Here is a 27,427-nt window from a genome sequence, read left to right on the forward strand (position 1 = left end):
AAGGAAAAGCAACGAGGTGAGAGGGGAGCTGTGACATGAAAGTCGGATCATAAATTTCTTTGGACAGATGAATAAAACATTTTTTATTCCTTCCTTTCCTCATTCTTTTATGTTTTTTAGTTCTTATTTTTGGTGGTAGACTTTTTAGTTATTTAATGTTGCCTCTTTTTCAAAGTTCAAAGTCATTTAAACTCTTTCTCGGTGAAAAGGCCAACTGTGGATACTACAGGGATCCAAACCTCAAAAACAAACAAAAACAAATGTTTAATTTATTTTAGCTAGAAACATTTAATTGCTTGGATGGCAGTATAGACCTCATATAGATCAATAAATAATAATATTCAATAAATATTACAGATAAAATCCATATGCAGATAAAAATGCACCATGAAGACACACACACACACACACACACAAAGCACTTCCACAGAAAAATATGCGATTCACAACCCTACTGTGCATACTTGTACACTGGTTTAGCTATAAAAACATAATGTAATGAGTTTGTTTTATTCCCCCAATGATTACTATGTTTTTTGGCACAGTCACCTTGATAACTATTCAGTCACAAATGTTTATTCAGTCCAACTGCACTGTGGACTGAACTTGAATTTCAGAAATTGCGTAACTAATTTAAGAAAGTGTTATGTTATTTTTTACACAGAATCTTTCTTTCATTTCAATCACTGCCAAACTCTCGGTACTGTGTTAAAAAAGAAAAGAAAAACACCTGCCTTATCATAGACATAGTGCAATGACCTTAGATTAAATGAGGCAATAAATTATGAAAGAACAAGCCATGATAAATTACAGTGATGGCACAAAATTATTTACCTCTGTCCAACAGGAGAGCCCCCAAAGCAGAAGAGTTAGTCTCTTGAAAAAATTTTTACCATGGGAATGCAAAACTGCAAGTAACTTTACAACACAAGTAACTTGACAGTCTGTTGACGATTGACTATCAGGCTTGTGACAAATACTTAATCTCAAATACTTGGAACTTTTAGACACCAATAAAATTTTATACTGGTTACTAGCAATTTTAAAAGGAATATATTTTTTTTACCAATATTCAGAAGAAATTTGATTTACAACAACAGCTGCTTGAAAATTCTCAGGCATCTGCATCAAATTTTACAGGCATCTGAAGAGTTAAAATTATATATATGACCCAGGTCTGTTTGATGACCAAACTATTAAATTGGCATGCTGAGATATGTTGGGAACAACTTCTAAGCAGAATGTTACTGTAGGACACGACAAACAGGGTGCTATGCTAGGCATTACAGAACAGAGAAAAAAGGATTTTTTAAAAGTAAGCGAGAGAACATGAAAAAAAGATAACATTTTCTAAAGAACACTTTTTAAGTCAATGGAGGAGAGGATGGGAAGAGATGTGGGGGGAAGTGAGAAAGAAAAAAGTGGGGATAACCTCTCCCCCAGTCTGTCACCTCACTGTCTCTCCCCTCTTTCCCATGTCCAAATGGCTGAGTCAGTGTCTGTGCATTATTTAAGCTCTCTCTCTCTCTCTCTCTGAGTTTCTGTCTGTCTGCTCTCGTATTCAGTACCCAGTTAAATTAACTGGAAAGTCCAGTTATGCAGTTTCCTCCTACGATCCAACAACCCTGTCCCCTGTTCTGTGTCTCTACACACACACACACACACACACACACTGTTCTGCCTAGGATTATCTACACTGTACCATTTTAAAATTTAGGCCCCCTTCCCCGACCTTCAGTGCAGGTGTAGCTTATAGTAGTGTCCCCACTCTCTCTCTATAAACCCACTCTCTCCCAATGCAATAATATTAATATACTGTAGTTTGCAGTCAGTGTGTATCTACTGTATTAACCCTCTCTCTCAGTGCAGTGTTAATGTATTATAGTGTGGAGTTAATGTGTATATACTATATTAAACCTCTTTCTATTTCTCAGTGCAGTGTTAATGTACTGATGTCTCCAGAAGTTGCTTACTCTGCACATAATTCATTTTCCCACCATCTCTCCATCTGTCTCTATCCACCCTTCCCTGCCTTACCCCTTCCTCCAATTCCTCCTTCAGTGCAGTGAGCATTAGCACATTAGCGGTTTTCTCAAGCTCTCAGCTTCTTTTTCAAGCGGTTGAAGTCCTTGGCCGACCTCCAAAGCCAGCTCTGCAGCTCTCTTAGAACCCAGAAGCTCTCTACCTTTCGGGAGAAGTCATTGAGGGAGGGTGGGTGGAGCAGGGAGGTGCTGGAGAGGGAGGAGAGCAGGGGGGCAGGGGGGGGAACAGCGTGAACCCCGGGGGCCAGGTCAGACAGGAGAGTATGTCCCTCCCTGGCACTGAACTGGTAGAAGAGAGAGAGGGGAGAGAGAGGAGGATGAAGGGTGGAGGTGTAGAGAGAGGAAGGCAGTGAGCGGGAATGGCGGGGATGGAGGGATGGGGGAGATGTGAAGGCGGGAAAATGATCTCTTCCTCTGTCTCCCTCCTTCTCTCCGATGAGCTCCAGCATGTCCTGGGCGTGGCTCTCCCATCCCAGGCGTAGCTCATCCTCATGGGTATTTTCCCTACTCAGAAGATGGTTGCCATTGGCAACATTGTTGTTGCCTTTGTTGTTGCTGTTGCCATAGAAACTCGGCAGTATCTCATCCATGAGCAGCTGCGTCAGGTTGACTCTGATTGGCTCCGAGACCTGTAGCTCTGCCCCCTGAGGCCCTGCCTGGGGCGTTTGTGATAGACTATGCCGGCCAGAGTCATACAGGTGGAAGCGCGATCCCAGGTAACCTTCACCAAATTCAGCCAAGCTTCTCCTGCTGTTTGTCTCTACCTCCTCCCTCAGACTCAACAGCCTTCTCTTGCCCCCCCATCCCTCCATCTCTCCATCCTCTCCCTCCTCACTCTCTCTGTTTCCCCCCTCCATGGGGTTTGCCTGCCCCTCCCACCTCTGCTGCCTTCCTCTCCTCCCTCTCTCTTCTCTGCTTTGGCTGGGATTAAAAGTAGATGCCCCTTCTTTGGCAAGCTCCCTACGGTAGTCCCCCTCTCTCTCCCTCTCCTCCCTGGCCCTATCCCCCTCCCTTTCTCTCCTGGTACCCCCCCCCACAGTCCCTGCTTCAGGCTGAACAGTGCCCCCAGTGGGCAAGCTGAAATACTGCGGGGGGAGAGAATACCCCAGCGTGGTCATGAGGCCGGAGATGGAGCCCAGCAGGCCATCCAGGCCAGCAGAGAAGTGCAGCAGTGAGCTCTGGAGGTAGGGGCACAGTGTGGCCCTGGCCAGTTCCCGCACTGCCCCCAAGAGCACGCTGTATGCCCGGTGGTTCTGTGCTAACCGCGCTCGGTTCTCCAGACCCCGCCAAAGGTCTAGCCGTGTGGCTGCGCTGGGCAGGGACAGCGCTGTGGTGTTGGGCCGTGGCGGGGAGAAGTCTGGGTCACTGAAGGGGGGGCCCAGATAGGACAGCTGAGAGAGAGAGAGAGAGAGAGAGAGATACTCTCTTTACTGTTTTACAATTTACACAGAGCGCCATAATGTTTGGGACAAAGACTTTTTTTTTTTTGTTGACTTGGATCTGTACTCCACAGTTTTGGATTTGTAATGACACAATTCACATTGAAATGAAATACACATTCTCAGTTTTTATTTAAGGGAATATTTATACATTTTGGTTTCATCATGTGGAATTACAGCACTTTTTGTAAATTGTCCCCCCATTTCAGGGACATCACAGTGTTTTGGGACGAAAAGCCTTCACAGGTGTTTCTGATCAGTCAGGTGGTGTTCATTTGCTTCCTTACTGCACGTATAAGACAGCTTTCGGTTTCTTAATTCTATTCTAGACCTTTTGTCTGCTATTGCCAGTTGTCACATGAGGACCAGAGCCAATGAAAGTCAAGGAAGCCACAATGAGGCTTAAAAATAAGGAAAAAAACAGTCAGATACATGGGCCAAACCTTAGGCAAACCAAAACCGCTGTTGGAACATCACTAAGACAAAAGCTCAGAAATAACAAAGCATCAAAGAGACGTCATGGTGAATACAATGAATTTGGAGGCATTTTGTTGAACTTGAGCAGATAAGATGCTTCAGCACACTTCAGAATTCATTGTGTTGCTGCTATAAGCAGATCAGTGAAAACAATTGAGCCAGTATCTGTGGCAGACATGCATGCCAAAACCATAACCCCCCCCTCCCCCCCACCACATTTCACACATGAGGGGGGTGCTTTGTATCTTGGGCAGTTCCTATTGGCCTCTATACTTTGCTCTGGGTATCACTCTGATACAAGTGAATCTTGGTCTAATTTAAACACAAGACCTTTTTCCAGAACTCTGCAGGCTCTTTCAGATGCTTTTTAGTTAACTGTAACCTGGCCATACTGTTTTTGCAGCAAACAAGTGGTTTACACCTTGTAGTGTAACCTCTGTATTTCTGTTTGTGAGGTCTTCTGTGGACAGTAGTCACTGATAGATCCCCACTTACCTCCTAGAGTGTTTCTGATCTTTTGGACAGCTGTTTGGGGATTTTGCTTCATTATGGAGAGAATTCAGTTTGAAGACATCAGCTGTCTTCCTTGGCTTACCAGGCTCTTTATGATTTCTGATTTCTGTGATTTCCAGTGCTCTCTTCTTAATAATGTTCCAAACAGCTGATTTTGATTGGCCCACAGTTTGGCCATGTCCCTTATTTCTCAGCCTCACAATGGCTTCCTTGACTTTCATTAGCACAACTCTGGTCCTCATGTTGACAAACGCCAATAACAGACTCCAAAGGCAATCAAAAGGCTAGATTCAAAACTAGATACTGAAGCTCTCTTACACCTGCACTAAGGAAGCAATTGAACACACCTTACTAATTAGAAACACCTGTAACACCATTTGTCCCAAACATTATGACGCCCTAAAATGGGGGGACTATTTATAAAAAGTTCAGTAATTTCTACATGGTGAAACCAAAATGTAAAAAAATGCCCTGAAAAGTGATCATGAGCACTTTAACCATACGTGATTGATTGATTACAATTATAAAATTGTGGAGTACACAGCCTAAAAAAAAATTTTTTTAAGTCTTAGTCCCAAACATTATGGCACTCACTGTATATGCTAGCACAACCAAGCTGCCTGCAATTGGCACAGATGTTGACTCGCCAGTGTTTCGCAAATTGTTTCTAGCAGGAAGTCAAGGCAAAGTGGTCAAGAGGAGAATCAGTAATGCAAAGAATAATGGGGGCTGGAGAATGGATTATTTACAATGTTTAAAAAAAATTGTTTCTGTGTTGTTATTTATTTATTTTTCTTCCCGCAGGATATGATCCTAAGTATACCTCCAAAGTTGCAACAAAATGGCTTAAACACAACAAAGTGAAAGCATTGGAGTGGCCATCACAAAGCCCTGACCTGAATCCCGTATAAAATTTGTGGACTGAACTGAAAAAGCATGTCCGAGCAAGGAGGCCCACAAACCTGACTGAGTTACACCAGTTCTGTCAGGAGGAATGGGCAAACATTCTGGCAAAGTATACTGAAACATTTGTGGAAGGCTACACCGAGCGTTTCATTCAAGTTAAGCAATTAAAAGGCAATGCCACCAAATACTAACAAAGTGTATGTAAACTTTTGACCCACTGAAAATCTGCTGTAGTACATATAAGCTGAAATAAATCTTTTAGCTATTATTTTGAAATTATCTCTTACGGAAATAAAGTAGATACCCTAATTGACTTAACACAAGAAATGTATGGTAACATGAATTGTGTGGAGTTGTGAAAAATTGAGTTTGAATGTCTTTAGCTTAGGCATGTAAACTTTTGGCCTCAACTGTACTCACACACACGCACACAAAAAATGAAACGTTGCACACAGACTTACATAAGTGTCCTTAATTTCTCTGAGTTGATGCTCGAGGTATTTGGTGAGCTCATAAGTCCTCTCAATCGAAGATCTCTCATTGGACAAGCTAAGTGCAGGATCAGACACCTGGGCAGAGACCACCACTGCTGCCAATAGTAGAGCCACCTGGAGATGATGCACTGGGAGAAACCACCAATTAGAAAAGAACAACATGGTCATTGCACTGCAGATCACAAATACAGTTGGTACTGCCTGAAGCCAGAAGCAAGAAGTTCTGTTCTTCCCTGCTGGCTTTTTTATTAATTTTATTGTGTATTTATTTCTATGTGTATTTATTTCCACTTGGCCTGTCAGTCAACATGGAAGGGTGGGATCAGCTATGATCAAAGTGCATGAATACGCAATGACCCCATGATGGGGGAAAACAATCCATAGAGTTAGTATGAGCAGTCATAAGATTTACAAGATTATAAAAATGCTGACAAGTTGTTGTGTGGTGGGCTGTACAAATAGCAAAGCCAAGAACACCAATTTTAAGTTGTCTGGCAGTCGGAGGGTTGCCGGTTCGATCCCCACCCTGGGCATGTCGAAGTGTCCCTGAGCAAGACACCTAACCCCTAACTGCTCTGGTGATTGAGAGGCATCGATTGTAAAGCGCTTTGGATAAAAGCGCTATATAAATGCAGTCCATTTACCATTTACCATATATTTGTAGTAGCCATTTTGCCACCGGTAAATACTTATAACTTTAATTAGCTGTAAGCGACTGTGTCAGAAACAGTAATAATTTGTAGGCTTGTTTAACGTAATTAGTTTCTTTAGGATGTGATGTGACATGTAACTTAAAAGCAACTGAAGATATCATAGTCAAGCTTTTATGTCAAGAACATTCACCTGTCTTGTCAATGTTGATTTGATTTTAATTCCCTGGTCACAATATTGGGCCTCACAAACTTATTCTTACTTTTGTTCTTAAAAATGTTCCTACGAAAAAATCAATAGGAGATTCATGACAGATGTGGAGATCGTTGTTTTTGTGCATATGTGATGCACCAGGTGTATGAGATGATGAATGCTGGCTGTTCATAAATTTTACACGCAATCCTGTTCATGTGATTTGCATAAGGAAACAGCAATGAACAAATACAGATAAGAAAAAAATGCTGAATGCCGAAATATTCTTGGAAACGTTCTTATACACAGTTTACAGTCACATGATTCGTGAATGAGGCCCATTAACTAACATAAAATGCCAGATGCCATATGATAACACCATATAGGAGCAAATATAACATCACAAAATTGTTGTAATAACATTAAATACCATCCATTATCTATATTCACTTATTCCTGGTCAGGGTCACAGGGGGTGCTGGATCCTACCCCAGGCAAGAGGCAAGAGTACACCCTGGACAGGTCGCCAATCTATCACAGGGCACACACCATTCACTCACACACTCAAACCTATTGACAATTTAGAGTCTCCAATTAGCCTACCTGCATGTCTTCGGACTGTGGGAGGAAACCGGAGTATCCGGAGGAAACCCACAGGGACAATCTTGCTGTGAGGCAACAGTGCTACCCACTCAACCACCCAACATTAAATACATCACTCCAATACTTCATGACAACAGTATTAAAACAATAATTTCAGCTTTATTGTGGAATTCATCCAAATATTTAAGGTGAAAGTTTCTGACATAAAAGCTTGACTAACTAATATCTTCAGCTGCTTTTAAGTAATTGTGTGAAAACTAAAAAGTGTTAAAACTGCCCCACCTAGCAAGCCATATACTCCATTTGCTTCAAAACTGCAGCTACACTGTCATATAAATCGTAGCGAAGGAATTAATAGATGATTTTAAAGAGCACTATAAGATCAATTTTGACAATATTCTTGATTAGTTCATTGCTTTAAAGTTACAATCTCGAAGATTTCAGTTTCGTTCCCTTTGGCGGTACCAATGGCGAGAAGCGTAATTGCAGGTGTGTTTTTTGGACCTCACTTCCCATAGATCCAACCGGATCCAACCAGTGTCGCCTGTGTGACGTCAATGAGTTGGCACCTGGGCCACGCCAACTATTACACTTACTATTTACTGAAAAATGGTTGTTATAAAAGTAACGTTATGTACATACTCATTAATTGTCTAACATTAGGCCAACTTAAGCTGTCTTTACACTGCCGAGCCGGGTTAAAATGCTGTAGCAGACCTGGGGTAGAATTAGTGATGATCAATTTCCACAAACGTTCTTTATCCACCTTTTGCTCGGTATGAACATCTTTACACTGCAGAGAAGAATTCGCAGGATTCGCTGTGGCTCGTGAAATTACGTATCTCGTGCATCATCATCGTGAATGATTGTTGTGTGATATTTTTGAAACAACTGCCTTGTTTCTGGTTTTGCTAGCTAAACTGTTTGAGAATAAAGCTGAGCTGGGTGTTAAATTAGCAATCAGAATAAGAAGAATAAAACAAAAACAAAGGAGATTTCATCAAAAAAGGGCATCAAGGCTGGAACATATGAGGAAGCGTAAAAAAATAATAACAACGCTGTATTCTTTTATTTAGTTTTCTCCGGCTTGACATCTTTATACAGAAATAAGACCCGGCTCTGCTCCACCTATACCCCGGCTTATATATTGATGAACTTGATGGCAATGTAAATAACGGTAACGTTAAGGCCCAGTTAAGTTCAATGATTCGCAACGCGACAAACGGTTTAGAATGTTGCAGAGAAAATTGCAGCGGTGTGAACTGGTTAGTTGCAGAGCCTCTGAAGCCGTTGCCTAGGGTCTCAAAAGACCCACCTTGTCAAATCGCCAGTGCAGTTTTAGAACGTTTACAATCAGACGTTTTGGAATTTTGCAAGTTGCATCCAGTCTCGTTGCGAATCATTGATCTGAACTGGCCTTTAGTTAGCTACATTGCAACGCTGCAACAACGTAGCATTGCATTCGAGAGACGGTTTGCGAGGTCGGTACCGGTCGGTAGCGTTAGCTAGCGTTTTTTCTAATTGTTAGCTGACATTAGATTGTGTTAATTACATTAGCTAGCTAGCTAACGCAACGTTACCTGATATGAGAGATGGATACTGTGCGCAACGTTGTCTAAACTAATGTTGCCTTTATTGACATGGTCCGGTAGCTAGTGTTAGCTGTGCAAATAGCTATGTAATTTAGTCACCTTACATTGTCATCAAATGTAATACGAAATCTACATCAACAAATAATATGACCTCTCATGTTACACAAAAACTTATTAGGGTTCCATAACCCCCCCACCTTTAACAGTAGCAGACACCGGAAAAAACAGTACGCCGCTCACACACAAATGAGTTGAAGAGCAAGCCTGTTGCGTTAGCTCCGCCTACCCTCTCTGGCGGACCAACCACTGATGGGTGATGGGATATGCGTCACTATCTATGTGCCACTTGTGATTTTTTCCCGGGAATGTCGTCACAGACACCCAGTTCTTTAATCATAAATTATAATATTAATAATAATAATATAAATGAATATAATAATAGGCTCAATCACCATTGTGTTGCCTAATTCAGCGATAGATATTGACTTAACAGACATTTATTTTAATGAAAATCTTCGAGATTATTACTTTAACAGTTTCATCCATTCCAAACACCACTTTGTCCAGATAATAGTGTTTCCACAAAATTGTATTCGTTATGCCACCTAGTGGCATGCCACCAAGTGTCATAACGAATAAAATAATTAATAGTTATTTCATTGCTTATTTCATTATCTATTTTAGCACTTTATTTTTCAGTGCTTACATATTTCATGATCAATTAATTTGTTTAATTCCTCCTTTACTCATTTAATTATCAATTTATTAAATTTTGTCACATATAATCTTCCATATTGCCCAAGACAATTTTCCCTTTGAGGATAATGAAATGTATCGCATCTTACCTTATGAATACCAAGTACCCGTAGATATATATTCTAAAATAACCATAGATATTTATAGTGATAACCATACAATAAACACAACTGTAAACAAATAACTGGAGATTTAATTTCATTTTTGGAATATTTTTGCTTGATTTTTGTCTCAATACCAACTGACTTTTGTGTTATATATTGGCAAATTGAACATAAGCTTCTTTTGACAATAAAGCTTTTCCAGTTTAAGTTCAAATTGTAGACTCACAGTTTCATGGAGAGCTCTTCCTGAACTGGGATGAACTTTTTGAAAGTTAGCATTGTATTGCACTGAACAGACCTTGTACTATAGAGACATTTATAAACTAGTGGAACACGATCCCCACTGGAGAGCAAAGTGTTCTAAATTACACTGTGTTTAAAGTTCTCGGCCAAGAGTGCCCCTCATTTCTGAAGGATCGGGCATATGTGTTTATTCACTACATTTCCAAAAGTATGTGGAAACCCCTTCTAATTAGTAGTTTCAGCTATTTCAGCCACACCCATTGCTAACAGGTGCATAAAATAAAGCATACAGCCATGCAATCTCCATTAATGAAAACTGGCAGTAGAATGGGTCGTACTAAAGAGCTTAGTGACTTTCAATGTGCCACAGTCATAGGATGACACCTTTCCAAAAAGTCCGTTTGTCAAATTTCTGCCCTGCTAGAGATGCCCCTCAACTGTAAGTGCTGTTATTGTTAAATAGAAACGTATAGGAGCAACAACAGCTCAGCCGCAAAGCAGCAGGCTCACAGAATGAGACTACTGAGTGCTGAAGCGTGTACCACGTAAAAATCATCTGTCCTTGGTTGCGACACTCACTGCAGAGTTCCAAATTTCCTCTAGAAGCAACACTGGCGCAAGAACTGTTTGTCAAGAGCTTTATGAAATGGGTTTCCATGGCCGAGCAGCCCTCTAACAAGCCTAAGATTACCATGCGCAATGCCAAGCGTTTGGCTGGAGTGCTGAAAAGCACACTGCCATTGGACTCTGCAGCAGTGGAAACGTGTTCTCTGCAATGATTAATCACGCTTCACTATCTGTCATTCTGACAGAATGCATAGTGCCAACTGTGCTGGCCCAAATAGTGCCAACTGTATAGTGTGTTGGAGGAGGAATAATGGCCTGGGGCTATTTTTCATGGAACTAGTTCCAGTGAAGGGAAATCTTAATGCTACAGCATACAATGCTATTCTAGAAGATTTTGCACTTCCATCTTTGTGGCCCTTTCCTGTTTCAGCATGACAATGCCCCCGTGCACAAAGCAAGGTCCATAAAGAAATGGTTTGCTGAGGTTAGTGGGGAAGAACTTGACTGGCCTGCACAGGCTGGACTTCTACCCCATCAAACACCTTTGCAGACCTGCCAACCTTAGGAAAATATTTTGAGTACTAATACATAATACTAATACATAATACATAATATTGCACTGGGCTATATTATGATATACTTGCAAGTCAAAAGTTTGAGTACACCTGCTTAGAACAATTTTTTCATGATTAATATTTCATTATATGATATGTGTGCTTATACAAACTGATAACCATAGTGAATTGCATTCAATTATTTAATAAAATTTAAATAATTTATTTTGTATGTTGTAACATTTTTTCATTTTCAAGTATTTACAGAAACTTATGTTGTAATGTAAAAAAAAAAGAACTTGTTGCAATGTAAAACACTGTCAATTATGAATAAAACCAAGTTTCTGTTCATGATTTCCATTTTTATTTAATAATTAAATAATTGAATCAGCTTATATAGGCACATATCATATAGGCCTAATGAAAAAAAAGTATTCAATTGAAAAATTATCTAGGAATGTAAGCTTTTGTAACTAGAGGTTTAGCTAAATTATTACCTGAAGCTCCTTGGTGGCTAATGTCAAAATCATAATTGCACAATGTGCAAAATGCATGGTGCGGAAGTTTTGAGGGGCGGAGGCACGGCCATTGCTCCTGATATTTTGCGAGGAACTTCTGGGGGTCATGGACTCCCTTCTTTTTAGTAGGTCGCCTGCTCTCTCTCTCCTTGTCAGTATCCTCGTCATCTGAGGTCATGATTATTTTCTAACTGCAAGGCTGGTCGGGTGACTGGCTGCAATAATAGGAATTATTTGCTACGTTAGCATTCTATAGTCAAACACCTTTGCAATGATCACTTTGCTCCAACAGAGCGTGCGCGATTCAAAGTTTGAACAGGGAGTCTCCGTAGCGTTTGAGTTACTGCAACTACTACTCCGTCAGTCATTCATACGTCACGTAACGAGGCTAAATTGCATGCGAGCTACTACTACGGCTAACTATATACACAAATTTATCTTATTAGGATATACCCCTTGAAATGCATCATCTCGTAAAGTTACCGAACATGTTTTAACGTTATATATGTTAGCATTACGGTCACATTTTTGTGCTTGATTATTACTCCCCACTTCCCATTTTACATCAGCAATGCAGCGTTACGCCTGGGTGGATAATAAAGTACCGCTGCGTATCAGTGGATGTTGAGTGGGTCGGGGAGGGGTTACAGAACCACAAGCACAAGGCCGTAGCATGTGGTTCAATCCGAGGGATGTAGTTTAAATACCGAATAAATGTACGGCATTGTTTTGTATTAATTGATTGCTTTCCGTAATTAAATTACAATAATAGATTTTTTTGCAAAAGACTTAGGCACCTGTAAAAAAAAAAGCTGTACAGCTAAGATGCTTTCAGAAATAATTAAATGAAGGGTTATACATATTTAAAAAAATAATAATATAAAGAGCAGTAAATAGTTAAAAACTAAATAAAATCAATGTTTGGTGGGACCACCCTTCGCCTTTAAAACTGCATCAATTCTCTTAGGTATACTGTCCTGCAGTTTTATAAGAAAATCGGCTGGTAGGTTGTTCCAAGCATTTTGGAGAACTTGCCACAGTTCTTCTGCATATTTTGGCTGTTTCGCTTGCTTCTGGCTCTCCAGGTAATCCCAGAGACCCTTGATCAAGTTTTTATCCGAAAAGTAGTCTATTACTTAAAATATTACTTTATTTAACAAAATACAAAAATGTATCTGTCAAATTTTATTTTTTGGAAAATTAATGTTTGGAAATCTCAAATTTGCTCTTTTCTACTGACACACTAATGCAGAAAACAAAAATAAACATCTAAGACCAAATATATACTATATATTTAAAAATCTAGGGTGCCTAAGACTTTTGCACAGTACTGTAGTGTATGCATGCTCGAATTAATGAACTGTGAATCTGTTTGGATAAGAATGTGTGTGTGTGTGTGTGTGAGAGAGAGAGAGAGAGAGAGAGAGAGAGAGAGAGACTATGTGTGTGCATGAGCCCATAACGTGTGTGTTTGTTTTTGTACATGCATCTCTCTCTCCCTCCCTCACTCTCTCGGCAGTGTTAATGCACAGTGCAGTGCTGAGGTGTTAATTTGAGGGCACATCATTAAAAGTATTTTACAGGGTCCTCACTGGGAAAATGGCTTCCAAACCCCCTCTTTCAATGGTGTCAGAACAACTCTGTTCCACTCTGCCTCACCAAGACAGGTGGGGCACAAAAAGCCTCATTTTCAATCTGCTGGGATCAGAGAGCCCCTGTTTTTAACTCCCTAAAATCCCAAAATATCCACTTCTCACAGCAGAGGTTCTGTATATAAACCCACTCTCTCCCAATGCAGTGTTAATGTACTGTAGTGTACAGTCTGTTTATAATGTATTAACTCTCAGTACAGTGGTAATGTACTGGAGTGTGCAGTTTGTTTATCCTGTATTAACTCTCAGTGCAGTGATAATGTACTGTAGTGTGCAGTGTGTATATGCTGTTTTAACCCTTTCTGTCAGTGTGGTATTACTGTACTAGAGTGTCCAATCATCCATTTCATGCACTCTATGTAACTCATCACTCTTTTTTCTCAAGTTCTTTCTCTTTGACAAGAGGTAGACACAAGGACGTGATCTTGATGTGTAATTACTTGTCTATGGCATGCAGTCTATGGTCTTCTAACAAGCGTGAAATATGACAAGTTCAGAACAGTACAATCTTTCCTCATCACTCCACCTCTTTCTCCCTCCCTCCATTTGTCTGTCTCTCTTGATCACTCTTTCTGTATCTCTCCTGCCTTTCATTCACTGCTTGTCTCTATCACTCTCTCTCTGTCTCTCTATTTCTCTCCATCTCCTGGAACAGAGCCATAATGGAGGTACTCTGTTTCACACAGAGTTTGTGCTGTATCAGTTGAACAGCACTGTAAGACCGTGTCCTGTGCCTCTCAATCCATTCCACTTGAAAGAGGCATTGAGAAAGTGTTATTTAGACCCCATTATATTTTCTTTTGAAAACTCACTCGTGCAAGCACACAAACACGCATGTACATTTGTACACATGCACACACACAGACACAGGCACATACACATAAATGCATCCACACAGGCATGCGTGCACACACACATGTGCAAACCTGCTCATACTCACACATAATGTACAAATATGCACACACACAATCATTGGCTACAGTTCATAAGATTATTGTTGTTTATGTCTTCTTTACTCGCTTATATAATCTACGCCGCTGGCCATAACAACATCAGCTTATTAGCCTTGATTTTGGCTCTTTCTCTTTTCGTATGGAGTATGCCCATGCCCAGCTTCGTAATGATCTTAGTGGGTTTCAAGCAGTTTGATGTGTGGGGCAAGCCTTACATTCTTGTGCAGGGGAGGGGCTTGTTGTACATCTGACTTAAGTTTGTTAAGGGGCTGGGGTGCATAGGGTGTAAGTATTGATAGGAGTTGGAGATGTTTTGCTTTCTTTTTTTTTTTTTCTTTTTTTAAACTGTTGATTTGATTCAGATTTTTGTGTTTCTGTGTTGTGTTTTGTGTTTCAGAGGATGGTGACTGTCCTTTATCTGTAAAATACCTAAATTTCCAATTGCCTGTTGATGCCCTCAGTTGCTAAAATAAAGGAATATCCAAGGTCTCTTTTCTTTCTGTCTCTCTCTATCACTCTCTTTCTCTTAGTTTACAGGGCCAGAGTAGAGGTGATAAGATGATCACACCTAAAGGGAGAAAATGGACTGGACCTTTACATTTCAGGCTGAATTTTTGGATTGAGAAATACATTCACACACGGTAAAGGACTGATTCACATTTCTGACCCAGTTTTTAAAGTAACCTTGTGCATAGATGATGCAATCTTTTCCCTAAGGGAAAATGGCTTTGAGTTCTAACGTCTTGTTTTTTCATTTTGCCAGTCATTTAATTCTGCTTCATTTAGTGGCCAACTAAATGTGAGGTAAAAACAGCAAAAAAAATTCTCACTCTCTTTCTCTCTCACACCCACACACACATATGCTTTCCAAAATTAAAACTGGTCTGAAAGAAAGGTTTCATTACAGAACTGATGTAGAAGGACAAATACAAATTTAAGTTTACATGTCCAACAATTTAATGATTTTTTCTATAAACTGAGCAGAATACATCATAATGATTTTAATGCTTTCCCATTTAATTCAGAAACAATCATTTCAATGTTATTCAATTTTTGTCATTGACAAAATGCAGGAGAGTAATAATGAAGTTTTTCAGTCATCAAACAGATCCACACAATAGCCCATTAAGGAAGTGTAGTTCATTACAATTAATTAAAAACATAAGGTGTGATTATTTCACTCTCAATTACCCTAACCACATAGCATAAACTCAGAGGCACTCAGAATATACTCATACAGACAGACTCCCCAAACAAGTCTAGAGAAGTCTAGTTTAACGTTGCACAGGTCAACTGAATAATACTGCACATTAATACAGCACTAATGGAATGAGCATTAACAGATTTGATGACTGCACACTACAGTACATTAACACTGCACTGAGAGAGGGGGGTTAATACAGTACATGCACATTGACTGCACATTGCAATACATTAACACTCCACTGAGAGAGAGGGTTTATATAGTGTCTACACACTCACTGACTGGACACTACAGTTCATTAACACTGCACTGAGAAAGTGGGTTAATATAGTACATACACACTGACTGCACACTACAGTACATTAACACTGTACTGTGAGGGAGGGGGTTAGGGTCATTGTTGTGTGCCTGTATACAGTTAGAGTGGAGATTTATGTGCAGTCTGCACTCAATCAACTTCACATTCCTTTACTAACTCAACACACACATACATGCATACATACGCAAACACACACACACACACACACATACATACACACACATGCACAAATATACGCACACATACGTTGACACATTCAAACACATGTACATACATACATACATACATAGGGAGGCACATGTACAAATGCATACGCAAAATGTAATAGAAAAACACAAGCATGCAAATGTAAACCATACACATGTCCAATACACACACACTCACAGCCATACATAAATACACACACACACACACGGATGTACGCATCTACTTATATAATGTTGGACAGACACACACACACATGCGCACATTCGACTGGGGTCACAACTGAATTCACATAGATGTACTTGGCATTATAAAGGACAGTGTCCTGCCAAAGAATATCAATGGAATAAAAACAAGGGATATAAAAAAGACATTAAAACCCAACAACAATTTATAACAACCTCCCTTTCCGCTTCTCTCTGTCCTGAACCCTCTCTTCCTCTTTCTTCTTCTCCTTCTCTCACTTTCCTTTTTAGTCTCTCCATCTTTCTTTTTCACTCACTCCGGTGGTTTCGCTATCCATTGCACTTTCTTAAAACCCATTTTTCCCTCTTTCTTCACTCTTTTTTCTTCTGTATTTCTAATTCTCCTTCCATCCCAACTGAAGCATTCCACACACTTTCTTTTTCTTTTTACCCTCCTTCTAGGATTAATTTACCAGCTCCCCTTTGCCTCTCCCTAATTACATCCTTCTCTTCCTCTTCTTAATTATCCCCCCCTCTGCACCCCTCCCTTCTCCCCCATCTTCTGTCCCCATTTTTTCTTTCTTCCCCTCTTTTTTCAGGCTTCAAACTTCGGTTTCTAATTTACCCCCCCCCCCCCCCCCCAAATGCCCCACTCCAACTCTTAAAAAGTAAATATGTAAAAAAAAACATACAAGAGCCTCCGTTCAATTATTTCAGTCTGTTACTCCTTTTCAAAATGAAGGAGGAAAGAGGTGGAAAGAGAAAGAGAGGGAAAGACATTGAGGGAGGGGGGTAGGGGGTGGGAGGGGGGGGGGGGGGTTGGCAGAGCATGGGACCATGTTAATTTGGGAAAAATGTAAACAGCATGTGTAACTGTTCAAACCGTGACCAACTCATTTTATATCATCTCCTCTCTCTCCCTGTGGGTGCTGCACACAGTCAATAGGGAATCTGTACTACATTAACCCTCTGCCTCCTCTCCTCTCTCTCTTTCTTTCTCTCCCTCTATAGATTCACAGATTCAGGGATCTGCATGGAGGTATTTTTACTCTTCTCCCCATGCGAAATAAAGTTCAGTTGTTTTTTTTATCAAACTGCCGCTGTCTTTGGCATGTTCAGGTATTGTTCAGTTACAGACACGACTTTATTAATGGCTGAAAAGCTGACTTAGGCTTTGTGAAGTAGGCAGTGTGGCCTAGGAGAACTAGCCCCAGTGTGTGTGTGTGTGTGTGGGCATGCTGACATTGTACCCTTGGGCAAGGTAATTTACCTGAATTGCTTCAGTAAGCATCCAGGTGCATAAATAGATTGTATGCAACATCAAGTAAAAAGTAATCTGTGCAAGTTGCTCTGGGAAATACTGACTCCTAAACTGCTGTAAATATGTGTTTTGTAAATACATAAGTGTGTTCAGACCTCTTTTCATTTTTGTCTGTGGACATACATATACATATACTTGTGTATGTATGTTTCTTCATGTTTGTCTGTGTCTTTTCATTTGTGTGTATTTGTGTTCATTTATGTGTGTGTATGTGCACATGCGTGTGTGGAAGTGTGTGTGTGCTTGTATGTGTGTGTGCACATGCGCATGTGCATGTGTGCATGTGTGTGTGCATGCATATTTACATCTGTACCACACAGTTTTCTGAAAAAACATTCTGTCCTTCTGCATTTGTTTCTTTATAACGGATGCAGAACAGGACTCTGTTCACAAAGACGCTGACAGCAGGAATCAGGTACTTTCCCATATCAGTGACAATTAGTTAGACAAGGACATGGTCAATGTTCGACCTGTGACCCCCAAATCACACACACACCGCCAAATTCTGCCCAAATGACATTAGAGGTCTCATTAGTCTGAAGGGTGATACAGATGAAAAGCCATTTCCCTTAATCTGTTTAATTCATGCCAACAATAACTTTTGCGAATTTGACTGATGTCGGATGAGTTTGACAAGTTATATGAACGATGGAGCTTGAGAAGAAAAGAAGGAACAGTGTAGATGCGTTACACAACAGTTTATGCTGCGTTACTACTCCCTTAGCCTAATCGCCATCATCATCACCATCATCACCGCCCTTATGAAAAAAGATTTATATAAAATATTTTCAAAAACATTAATCATTGCATAAAAAATGCGTAGCGAATATGAGATATTAAAGTGACAATAATTGATGTGACACGTTTTTACATGTAGTCTATCAACACTACTCTTTATGTTACCACTCGGGATTGAACCAGCAGTAAATAAATATTTTCGCACGGGCTGCTGTCAATGAACGTCCAAAATAACATCATGTGTGTTAGTTGTTCATGTTTTTCTTACCTTTTGTGTGTCGCATTTCCAGTTTCGACTGCTTTTAAAAAAAAAAAAATTTCCTTTAAACGGTCGACAGGGGGAAAAAATCACCTTTTCTTTTGTGAATAATATTGTACATAACCCATTCAGAATAGTGACTCGATGCGTTTCATTATTTTTAACTTACTTTCTGAAACTTTGGTTATAGGTAGGCTATAGCCTACTTTCGAGGTTCACGAGTGGCTCAGCTCAAAAGAAACAAACTTTTTTTGTGGAAAAGTTGATACAGCTTCTTCTATCACAGGCTCCAGACAATTCAAAAATCTGTCACAAAATGTATTGATATCTGACCAATATCAATAAATATCGACAAAGATTGATTATGGGTATCCAGCGGTGATAGTTGGTTTTCCAAGCCTTGAGTAGCGCGTTTGGAAGCCGGAATAGGTGACGTTGACGACGCTGACTTGATGGGTATGCGGGTAAGACTGAGTGAGTGACGGCGGTGCGGTTTATATACAGGGGCAGAAAGAGAGAAAGTTTTGTCTCCCTCGTACCCCTCCTTCTCTCCCACACTTCTTTCGGTGAATCAGACAATTGACGCATCTAAAAAGTAGAGGAACTAAACTTTACTGAGCCAATCCTAACCCCGGCTCTTAACAATCAGTCACTCGCTCCTTGTCAGTCCGACATTTTTATCGTTTCCATCACGTTCGTTGAGTCAAACGTATTTCCCCCACGTTTTAATTACCTTCAGAATTTACACCATGAAATGTACAGGTTATAATTTTTTTCTACTTGTTTTTTTCTCTAGCATCCATTTGACCTTTACACATCTTGATTTGCAACATAGCCATATTATTTAGAATTTTACGTTTTAAAATTGAAGCTATCCCCTGCTGATAAAAACCAGCAAAAAGTGAAGATTGTTATGCTGATGACCAGCATGCTAGAACCAACTGGTCGCATGATTGGGTTTATCAAGATTACCATCATAGTGCAAACGTGACTAAGCTGTTCTACCAGCGCAGCTATTTTAATTATCAGTCTGAACAAGTTGGTCCACCAGCTTGGCCAGCATAACATCTGTACGACCTTCATTAAGCAGCAGGGAAAGTGTGTTTTTCAGCAGGGTTAATTCAACTTCTCGAGTTTATGTGAAAACAACTTGGATCAAATCTTGAAAGCAGTTTATTTACCACTGAACATTTTACTGTGTGTGTGTATGAGCATGTATTACTATCTTTGTGAGAACCAAATGTCCCCACACGGATAGAAAGATGAGGAAAATTACACAAGGTGGGGACCTTTTGCTGGTCCCCACAAGTTCAAGAGGCTGTTTTAGGGTTAAGACTTGGGGTTAGAATTAGGTTAAGGTCAGGGTTAAGGTTAGGCATGTAGTGGTTGGGGTTAGGGTTAGAGGTTATGGAATGAATGTAAGTCAATGGGAAGTCCTCACAAGTATAGCAATGCAAACATGTGTGTGTGTGTGTGTGTGTGTGTGTGTGTCTTCAGCTTTAGAATCATGTATGCATAAATATCTCCTTCACCTCAACTCTTCCCAGACTCGTATTTAGTCTACTGGCCTTTGCAACCTAGAGTGTGAAATGCATGCAATCCATACTGAATGTTTGTGTGTGTGTATGTGTGTGTTCTGCCATGTTTAATTGGTTCAGGTGCCATTTTGTCCTGCATTGCAGTGAAAACTGATTTAACCTGGTGTGGATTAATGCTGTGTAGTTAATGTGGTCAGTAGTATATTATAGTGTAAAAACCACTATTGAGAAAAAATCTGGGTTGCCAGAGTGGATACGGTTTAGTTGTGTATAGTGCAACATCATGCTGTGCATTGTTGTATTATGTAATACATAGTATATTGTATACAGCAGTGTTGTGTAATGTAGAATCAGGTAGTATATTATAGTTTAACTTAGTTTTGTTTAATGTAGAGCTTCGTATTGTAGTTAGTGTGGTGATTAGTGTGTAGTGTATTGTAATGTTTTTAATATAGTAAGTATTGAAGGTATACCATGCAGGTTTTGTTCTAGACTCTGTGTTTGTCTCCTCCTTTGTCCTCAACCCCACCCACACCTCTGCTGAGGATGCACCCTCAAGTGCTACAAGTAAAATGTCAAGGGAAGAGGTGAGGTGGTCAGCGATATTGGAAATAGCATTTTTAGCAACATGAATGATTCCAAATAGATGGTAACAGTAATTGGGTGTGGTATAACAATCTTTTACACTGAGTAAACCCCTTAACGTGTGAGAACATTGTATAGTACTCCGTAGTGAACCTATTTTGTGTTTCCTTGTTTGGTATTTAGCTATTCTGGACATTTAGTTAGAACTGTGATGTAAACATGGAATTGTGTGTGTGGAAATAGTAACATCAGCAGGCCACAGGTACATTATTACTAGCTAATACACTAGTGAAGTAAATGACTTTTTCACAAAGTTATCCGTATCCAGTTCAAATATTAGCCTCTTTTTTTCTCAAATACAACATAATGTGTATATGTTCACAGCTATGAATAGCTGATAACTTTGAGCTTGTAAGTAAAAATGTCACCAAGCCACTCCCCTCGTTTTCCCGCAAATGTGTCAATGGGAAAATGAATGGGGCAATTTTCAATAAGCGATATTTTTAGTTACAAGTCGGGAACCAGTTAGCTATTGGTATGCGGTACTCATGACATATATGACTCATGAAATATAATATCAGCAGCACGATTGACCCATCAGAAATACAAGGTACAACGTTGTGTACGTTTAGTACGCTTAGGAACTACACATACCGGTACTGTGCTCACGACGCACGCTTATATCGTCACGGCTCAGCTAGAACACGCTTGCGTCCTTCTACTTCTAGTGTCACTTTGATGTCGTATTTCAATTTCAAATTACTGGAAATAACAGATTTGTTACTATTAAGTTATATTGTTTATTTCACATCATAATTGTACGGTCGTGATGACAACAGGATTTCCTTTCAGGGATCTATAAAGTACAACCACAGACCGTATAAAAGAGTACAACCTAACCTAACTAACTTAAGACGTAATTTCAAATGGAAAATAACGTCATATATATTTTTATCACAACACAACAACAATATAGCTAGCCAGCATGGTTTTCGATAAATTACCGACAATATATTTACTACTTACTATGTTTTAATAAAACTATTTATTAGAAATTGTCTATCTCTTGCCTACTGCACCTGTCTTGTCTAAGTGCACTGTGATTCTGATTTTCACAATGTGTGTATTCCTTTGTAAGTGCTGTGAGCAGACTGAAAGTCTATGTTACACCGAAGCCTTGCGAAACGAAGTTTCGTTACATCGTGCACTGTACAGCATATTGTTTGTAATGACAAATAAACCTGACTTTGACAGCTAGCTAGCTACCTGCTGATCCAGCCCTCCCTAACGTTAACGTTAGCTAACCGAAACTTTATAAACGATATCTTTCATGCTGGCGCTGACAGACCTGCTCTACATGGTTGGATTTGGAATGATTTTCTCCCTTCTTAACATTATTGTCCTGACCATTGAAAAAATGCATTAAGCTAACCAGTGACACCGCATTTGTCGTGGGTATAGCTAGCTAGCCACCGGTGTTGGGTGAAGTTGCTCCCAGCTGCTGGCCCAGAGTCAGTTATTTTCTTCCCCTACTAATGGTTAAAGTTAAGACCTGGGATGGGAAATCTGATCCCAGACCAGCAGTTAGGGGCAACTTCACCCTGGAGCCTAGGCACCACATTTGGCGGGTAGACTTACAAGCACACGTGGTTGTGATGTGTATCGTGCGACTTTGATTTAGTGTAGTTCAGGACCACCAACACGTTGTAAATCGACATAAATCCATTTGTTCCCTCCAGAGATTGAAATAAATACAACCAAGCACATGCTACAGCATGGAATGATGGTCCCAAAAAAACGTGAGAAATCTTTTATTTTTAATCACTATAGATATTTTACAATCAATGATTTTTAAAAAGTCAATAGGACTTTAACATTGGGTTGTGACGTCATGAACCAGACGCCCCCTGGAGGCAATTTGACTTACAAGCTCAGTGGTAGCTACGTTATCTGACCTGTGTTCTGTAGTTGTTCCAGCGTCCTTCGGTATGCAGTTATTGTGCGTCGCTTCAGATAAAGCTGCTGCCAAATAAAATACAACGTAATATTAAATTGTTATATTCCTGAGGTATAGAGTTAGATATAAATTATTTAAATATTTCAAGTTATGCTGTGTTTTATAATCAGTGAACCCTGATGAGGATGGGAGTGTTTGTTTACAACTTTGTCATGCTATATCGAATTCAGTTCCCCTGATAGAAATAAACGCAGATGAACTACCGATGCCTAGGCACAGAAAAGTGTGCCATGCCCAGAACCATCGTGAACACATTAAAATAACAAATACAGGTAAAAGGTGCAGGAATTTGGTAAAACTAAGCAAAGACATAGATTGCCAGTGCATCATAGATATGCCTTAGCATGGCTATTTTATAATATTTTACAAATAAAAAATCCTGCATAGTCTGCCTTTAATGAAGTCTTTGTGTGTGCGTGTGTGCGTGTTTGTGTACGTGGGCTTCGGGGGGATAAATTTGTATGTTTGTATCTGTGTGTTCAGATATAACATCACTTTTCAGTGATGTTTTATGAGTCATTCTCTCATTATTCCCAACTGATCTGACTTATATGTTCATAAGATACATATGTTTGTGATCAATTGCTTAAATAGCCTGGGAACAAGAAGCTTCCTTCATCCTGATTTAGCAATAATAGTCTACTACATTTTTGCACCAGTGATAAGGAAACGAGCATGTACTTTACCTTGTATTTGAATATGGCTGAAATACAATTAAAAGAATAGCAGACCTGACTTCTGCCATCTGCACTGCAGTATTCACCAGCATTGCGCATACGTTGCCCCACGTAATCCTTGACCCTGCTTCGTCTGCCCTCTGGTGGCGAATTTCTTTAATTGCAGTTTCAGTAAAAACTGGTCAACACCAATCAAGTTTTGGCTTGCTGCAAGTCAACTAATAACACCATGCATTTTCATGGATTTATTCCTGAACAGCCACAGACCAGAACACCCCACAACACCTGTGAACGTTGAATATGAAAACCTGGTGGCCATATTGTTCATGTCATTGACATCATTCAAGTTCTGCCAGTTATTTAAATGGACAAACCCAACATGGGTCAATGTGATTGGCTCACCATTCAGCCATTTTTTGTTGTATCGACTATTGCTTCACAATTTCACTAGGGACTAATACACCGAATCTAACATGGACAGTATGGATTGTTCATGAGAATTGATTATAATTTCGCCATCACTGAACGTAGAAACTTTTCCTTCGTAATTTTGTTTGGCAGTTAAACAAAGTGTTCTTGTTCCAAAAGTTATCTTGATCAGACTTATGGTTCATGAGAAGATGATTTCTAAGTATCATTTTTTCAGATGAAACAATGGCCAACAATGCTAAATATACAATTTTTTTTGAAGCGGCCAAGTTTTTAAAGCTATCGAGTTTTGTCTTGTTTCGAACGACTTGCTCTTCTATTCAGAATGTGTTTCAAGGTCGATGACCATGTCTGGAATTAATTACAGCAATTTTAATGGACATGCCCATTATGAGTCAATTTTATTAGCTCTCTATTCAGCCATCTTTTGATGCATTAAGCATTGCTTTTTGTGGGGACAAGAACAAAGATGGGTCACATTGAATCTGAGATTGACCGGATGGACGGTTCATGAGAATAAGATTTTTTTGTGTTTTATTTTTTTTAAATTAGGCTACATTCTCTTTTCTTGTATTTGAAAGCTTGTAACATGGAAAGATCAGATACCCAAATGTCACATAATTTTTTTTCACCCTCTAAAAAAATATAAGTGTCTCAACATTTTATAATGTCTGTATGAGAGAATAGGAACGAATATAGATCTGAAATTGTATGGATGAAATATTACTGCATCATTGTTATTGAAAAATGTGAAATGTTTGATTGAAATTTCTCCCATGACTGAAAAGGTTGCTAACTTTTCATACTTTTTTATGATAGAAAAGTTACTGTAGTCTCTCTGACTCCATTTGGGTGAAATTTTACAGTAGTGTTTTCAAATAATCCCACTTCAAACGTTCTATGTAAATTAATACAGGTTTATTCAAGAAAGTGAAATTTTGGAATATAATTTCTCCCTAAAACGTGAAGGTCTAAAAGTTCTGAGACTTCATTATTATAGATACTGCCCTGCTGTACCTCCGCTCCATCCTGGGCGAAATATTACTGTGCCGTTTTCAAATAATCCAACTCAAAACCTGTGTAATCCAACAGAGGCCAATTCAAAAAGTGAAAAAGTGATCAGGGTACCCATAGACTGCATGTGAAAGTTGACAGGTCTTCCTTCAACTCCATTCTATGTGAGTTTAGCTGTAGTCTGTGGTGTGAAAAGAACTAGTAGTGACATCACATGTTAGAGAAACACCTGTCGACAGATGCCCTGATTGACCCAGTGGGGGTCAGTACAAACTAGAGAGCAATGAAACATGGACCCCTAACTGATTTAGCCCTCCCATAGCCAAGCGGCAATCGACTTACCAAGGCCTTACGGCCACATCTGGCACGGTCTGGATTACATCCGAAGCCCTGAGGTTAATCCATGCACCACAGCATGGTGCTTTAACCAAACGCTATCCAGCAACTAATGGAGTGGAATTATTTGAAAATGCTACTGTAATATTTCACCTAATTTAGATCAAAGGTATTCCAGGGCCTAGTCTATCATGGACAAGGGTCAAAAGTTGGAGACATTTTCATTTGGGGAAGAAATTCCAAGCCAAATTTGGAATTTCCTCGATTCTTCCATCCTCGTGTTCTTTCCTCGCTCCTAAGCTCCACCCATCAGAGGATGCAAGGAAAGGACAGGAGGATGGAGGAATCAAGGAAACATATATTAGGCCAATGGAAGGTCCTTGTTCGGTCAAGTGTCAGTCTGAAACCATGTTAATTACATACGTGCCAGATTTTTTTGAATATCTTGAATATAATTTTTTAATATATTGAATAACTTAGTTACATAAAAACTAAGCAGTCTGGTATTGATTATTAATATATGATGAAAAACACATTTTCAGCATACAAAAATGCAAAGTTACTCACACATACAAAGCACTAAGTCGTTAATTCAAACTAGCAAAATCTAGGCCTGCCATTAAAAGTATTGATATCAAAATTACGCCAAGTTACAAGAAACAATATTGGCTATAGGGGTGCAGTGGGTAGCACTGTTGCCTCACAGCAAGAAGGCCCTGGGCCTTTCTGTGTGGAGTTTGCATGTTCTCCCCGTGTCCATGTGGGTTTCTTCCGGGTACCTACCATACTGTAGATATGAGTGTATGTGCCCTGCTGTAGCTTGGCGAACCTGTCCAGGGTGTATTCCTGCCTCTCGCCCAATGCACGCTGGGATAGTCTCCAGCACCCCTTGTGATCCTGCCCAGGATAAGTGGGTATACATAAGATATGGATGGATGAATATTGTCAATCTTGCCTCACACAAATTAAACAACATGTATTCCAAAGCAATGCTACCCAATGTTTCCTAAATTGTTTAAAGTAACGTGGCCCTGTGTGTACAAGCATGCATTACGTTAAAGGGGCAAACGTGTGGATAGGTTTGTAAGAGTCCTTCATGTGTAAAAGTTTTATCAGCCTTTCAGTAGTGTGCATGATAACAAAGTATTGTATATATGTGGGTATGAATGTACAGTATTTCATTTATTTATTTTGGTTGCAAATTCACCAGTAGTTTTTTTCATTTAAATGTCTTGCCTGAGCTAATTTTTGTTATTTGACACATTGATGTGGCACAAAGTTTGAATGACAACATTGTCTTCAGATGGTAAGATTTAAAAACGCAGGGCCAAGTTACTTGAAACAATTTAAGAAACACTGGGTAGCTTTGGAATACAGCTTGCTTAATTTGTGCGAGGTAAGATAGCCAATATTGTTTCTTGTAACGGAATTTTGATAATAGGCTAATTTTAATTCCAGGCCTAGATTTTGCCAGTTTGAATTAATGACTTAGTGCTTTGTATAGACAGCGCTTTGTATGTGTGAGTAACTTGGCATATTTGTACGCTGAAAACGTGTTTTGAATTTCCTTTTGTACTGTGTTTTTTATGAGTAAGTGATAATTCATATATAAATGTATACGACATGCATACGCATAAATGTATGCAAACACATAGCCTACATTGTAGATGAAAAATACGTATAGGCATGGATTCAATAATTTTTCTCTTACCCTGGATGACATAAATGAAAGTGTATGTCATATTTTTAAATGGAAATGTTTTTAATGGGCTATTGTACGTGATATACCTACTAATTGTATGTCGGCAGAGGATCTACAGGGCTAGCTAGCATTAATTTAGAAATTAGAGGTTGCTGGGTAGCTACAGGAGCCTAGTTAAAAAGTAGGTAGGCTACCAGTACAGGCACAGCGGTGAATGTAAATCGTTTTGACTTAAAGAAAATCAGAGGTGGGTAACCCGGCTTCAAAGAGTAAAAAGACTGACCATGCATTTGCTCCAGCACCATGCACTAAACCAGCTGATTCTAATTAGCATAACTCTTCAGCATGATGGGAGAACTAATTATTGTGATCAGCTGGTTTAGTGCATGGTGCTGGAGCAAATACATGGTCAGCCTTTTTACTCTTTGAAGCCGGGTTACCCACCTCTGAAGAAAATATACATGCCACGAGAAGTCATTCTAGCGCCAGTTTCTATACAACCGGTAACTTTACCTACCGGACATAATCGCAAAGCAGTCTCTGATCGCAACGCAGATTTTGGTGCTTAATTTTGGAAGCGTCTGTAGGCTACTAACATTATACAGTCGGTCTGTCGTCTCGTTAGCAAGATAGCTAATGTTAA

The 27,427-nt window shown here is 39.6% G+C and overlaps 2 protein-coding genes across 4 annotated transcripts in view; one reads left to right on the forward strand and one right to left on the reverse strand.

Moving 5' to 3' along the window:
* Positions 1 to 27,393, reverse strand: clcf1 (cardiotrophin-like cytokine factor 1). 3 transcript variants are annotated; one of them, XM_035424635.1, is made up of 4 exons: positions 27,302 to 27,367; positions 25,866 to 25,979; positions 5,839 to 5,999; positions 1 to 3,433 (listed from the first exon to the last, which is right to left on the reverse strand). In XM_035424635.1, exons 1-4 carry the CDS (start codon positions 27,306 to 27,308, stop codon positions 2,093 to 2,095), a joined length of 1,623 nt encoding a protein of 540 aa, XP_035280526.1. In that variant the 5' UTR covers positions 27,309 to 27,367; the 3' UTR covers positions 1 to 2,092. The 3 variants fall into 3 exon arrangements, with proteins under 3 accessions (XP_035280526.1, XP_035280529.1, XP_035280528.1); XM_035424638.1 differs by lacking the exon at positions 25,866 to 25,979 and having other exon boundaries at positions 27,302 to 27,393; XM_035424637.1 differs by lacking the exons at positions 25,866 to 25,979; positions 27,302 to 27,367 and adding an exon at positions 18,496 to 18,988.
* The window catches only part of ssrp1a (structure specific recognition protein 1a), an 82,729-nt gene continuing 82,459 nt past the window's right edge, over positions 27,158 to 27,427 (forward strand). The window contains exon 1 of the mRNA XM_035424634.1: positions 27,158 to 27,287. The gene's annotated coding sequence lies outside the window, so the exon portion shown is untranslated. The remainder of the gene's footprint in view (positions 27,288 to 27,427) is intronic.

Source organism: Anguilla anguilla, chromosome 7, assembly GCF_013347855.1.
Source record: "Anguilla anguilla isolate fAngAng1 chromosome 7, fAngAng1.pri, whole genome shotgun sequence".
Lineage (NCBI taxonomy): Eukaryota > Metazoa > Chordata > Actinopteri > Anguilliformes > Anguillidae > Anguilla > Anguilla anguilla.

Excerpts from the sequence above, each read along its gene's own strand:
- clcf1 (XM_035424635.1), bottom strand. Across the intron at positions 6,000-25,865 it reads ACACTCATATCTACAGTATG|TGCATCATCTCCAGGTGGCT; the intron begins GTAGGTACCCGG and ends GGTTTCTCCCAG. Across the intron at positions 3,434-5,838 it reads GAGAAATTAAGGACACTTAT|CTGTCCTATCTGGGCCCCCC; the intron begins GTAAGTCTGTGT and ends TCTCTCTCTCAG.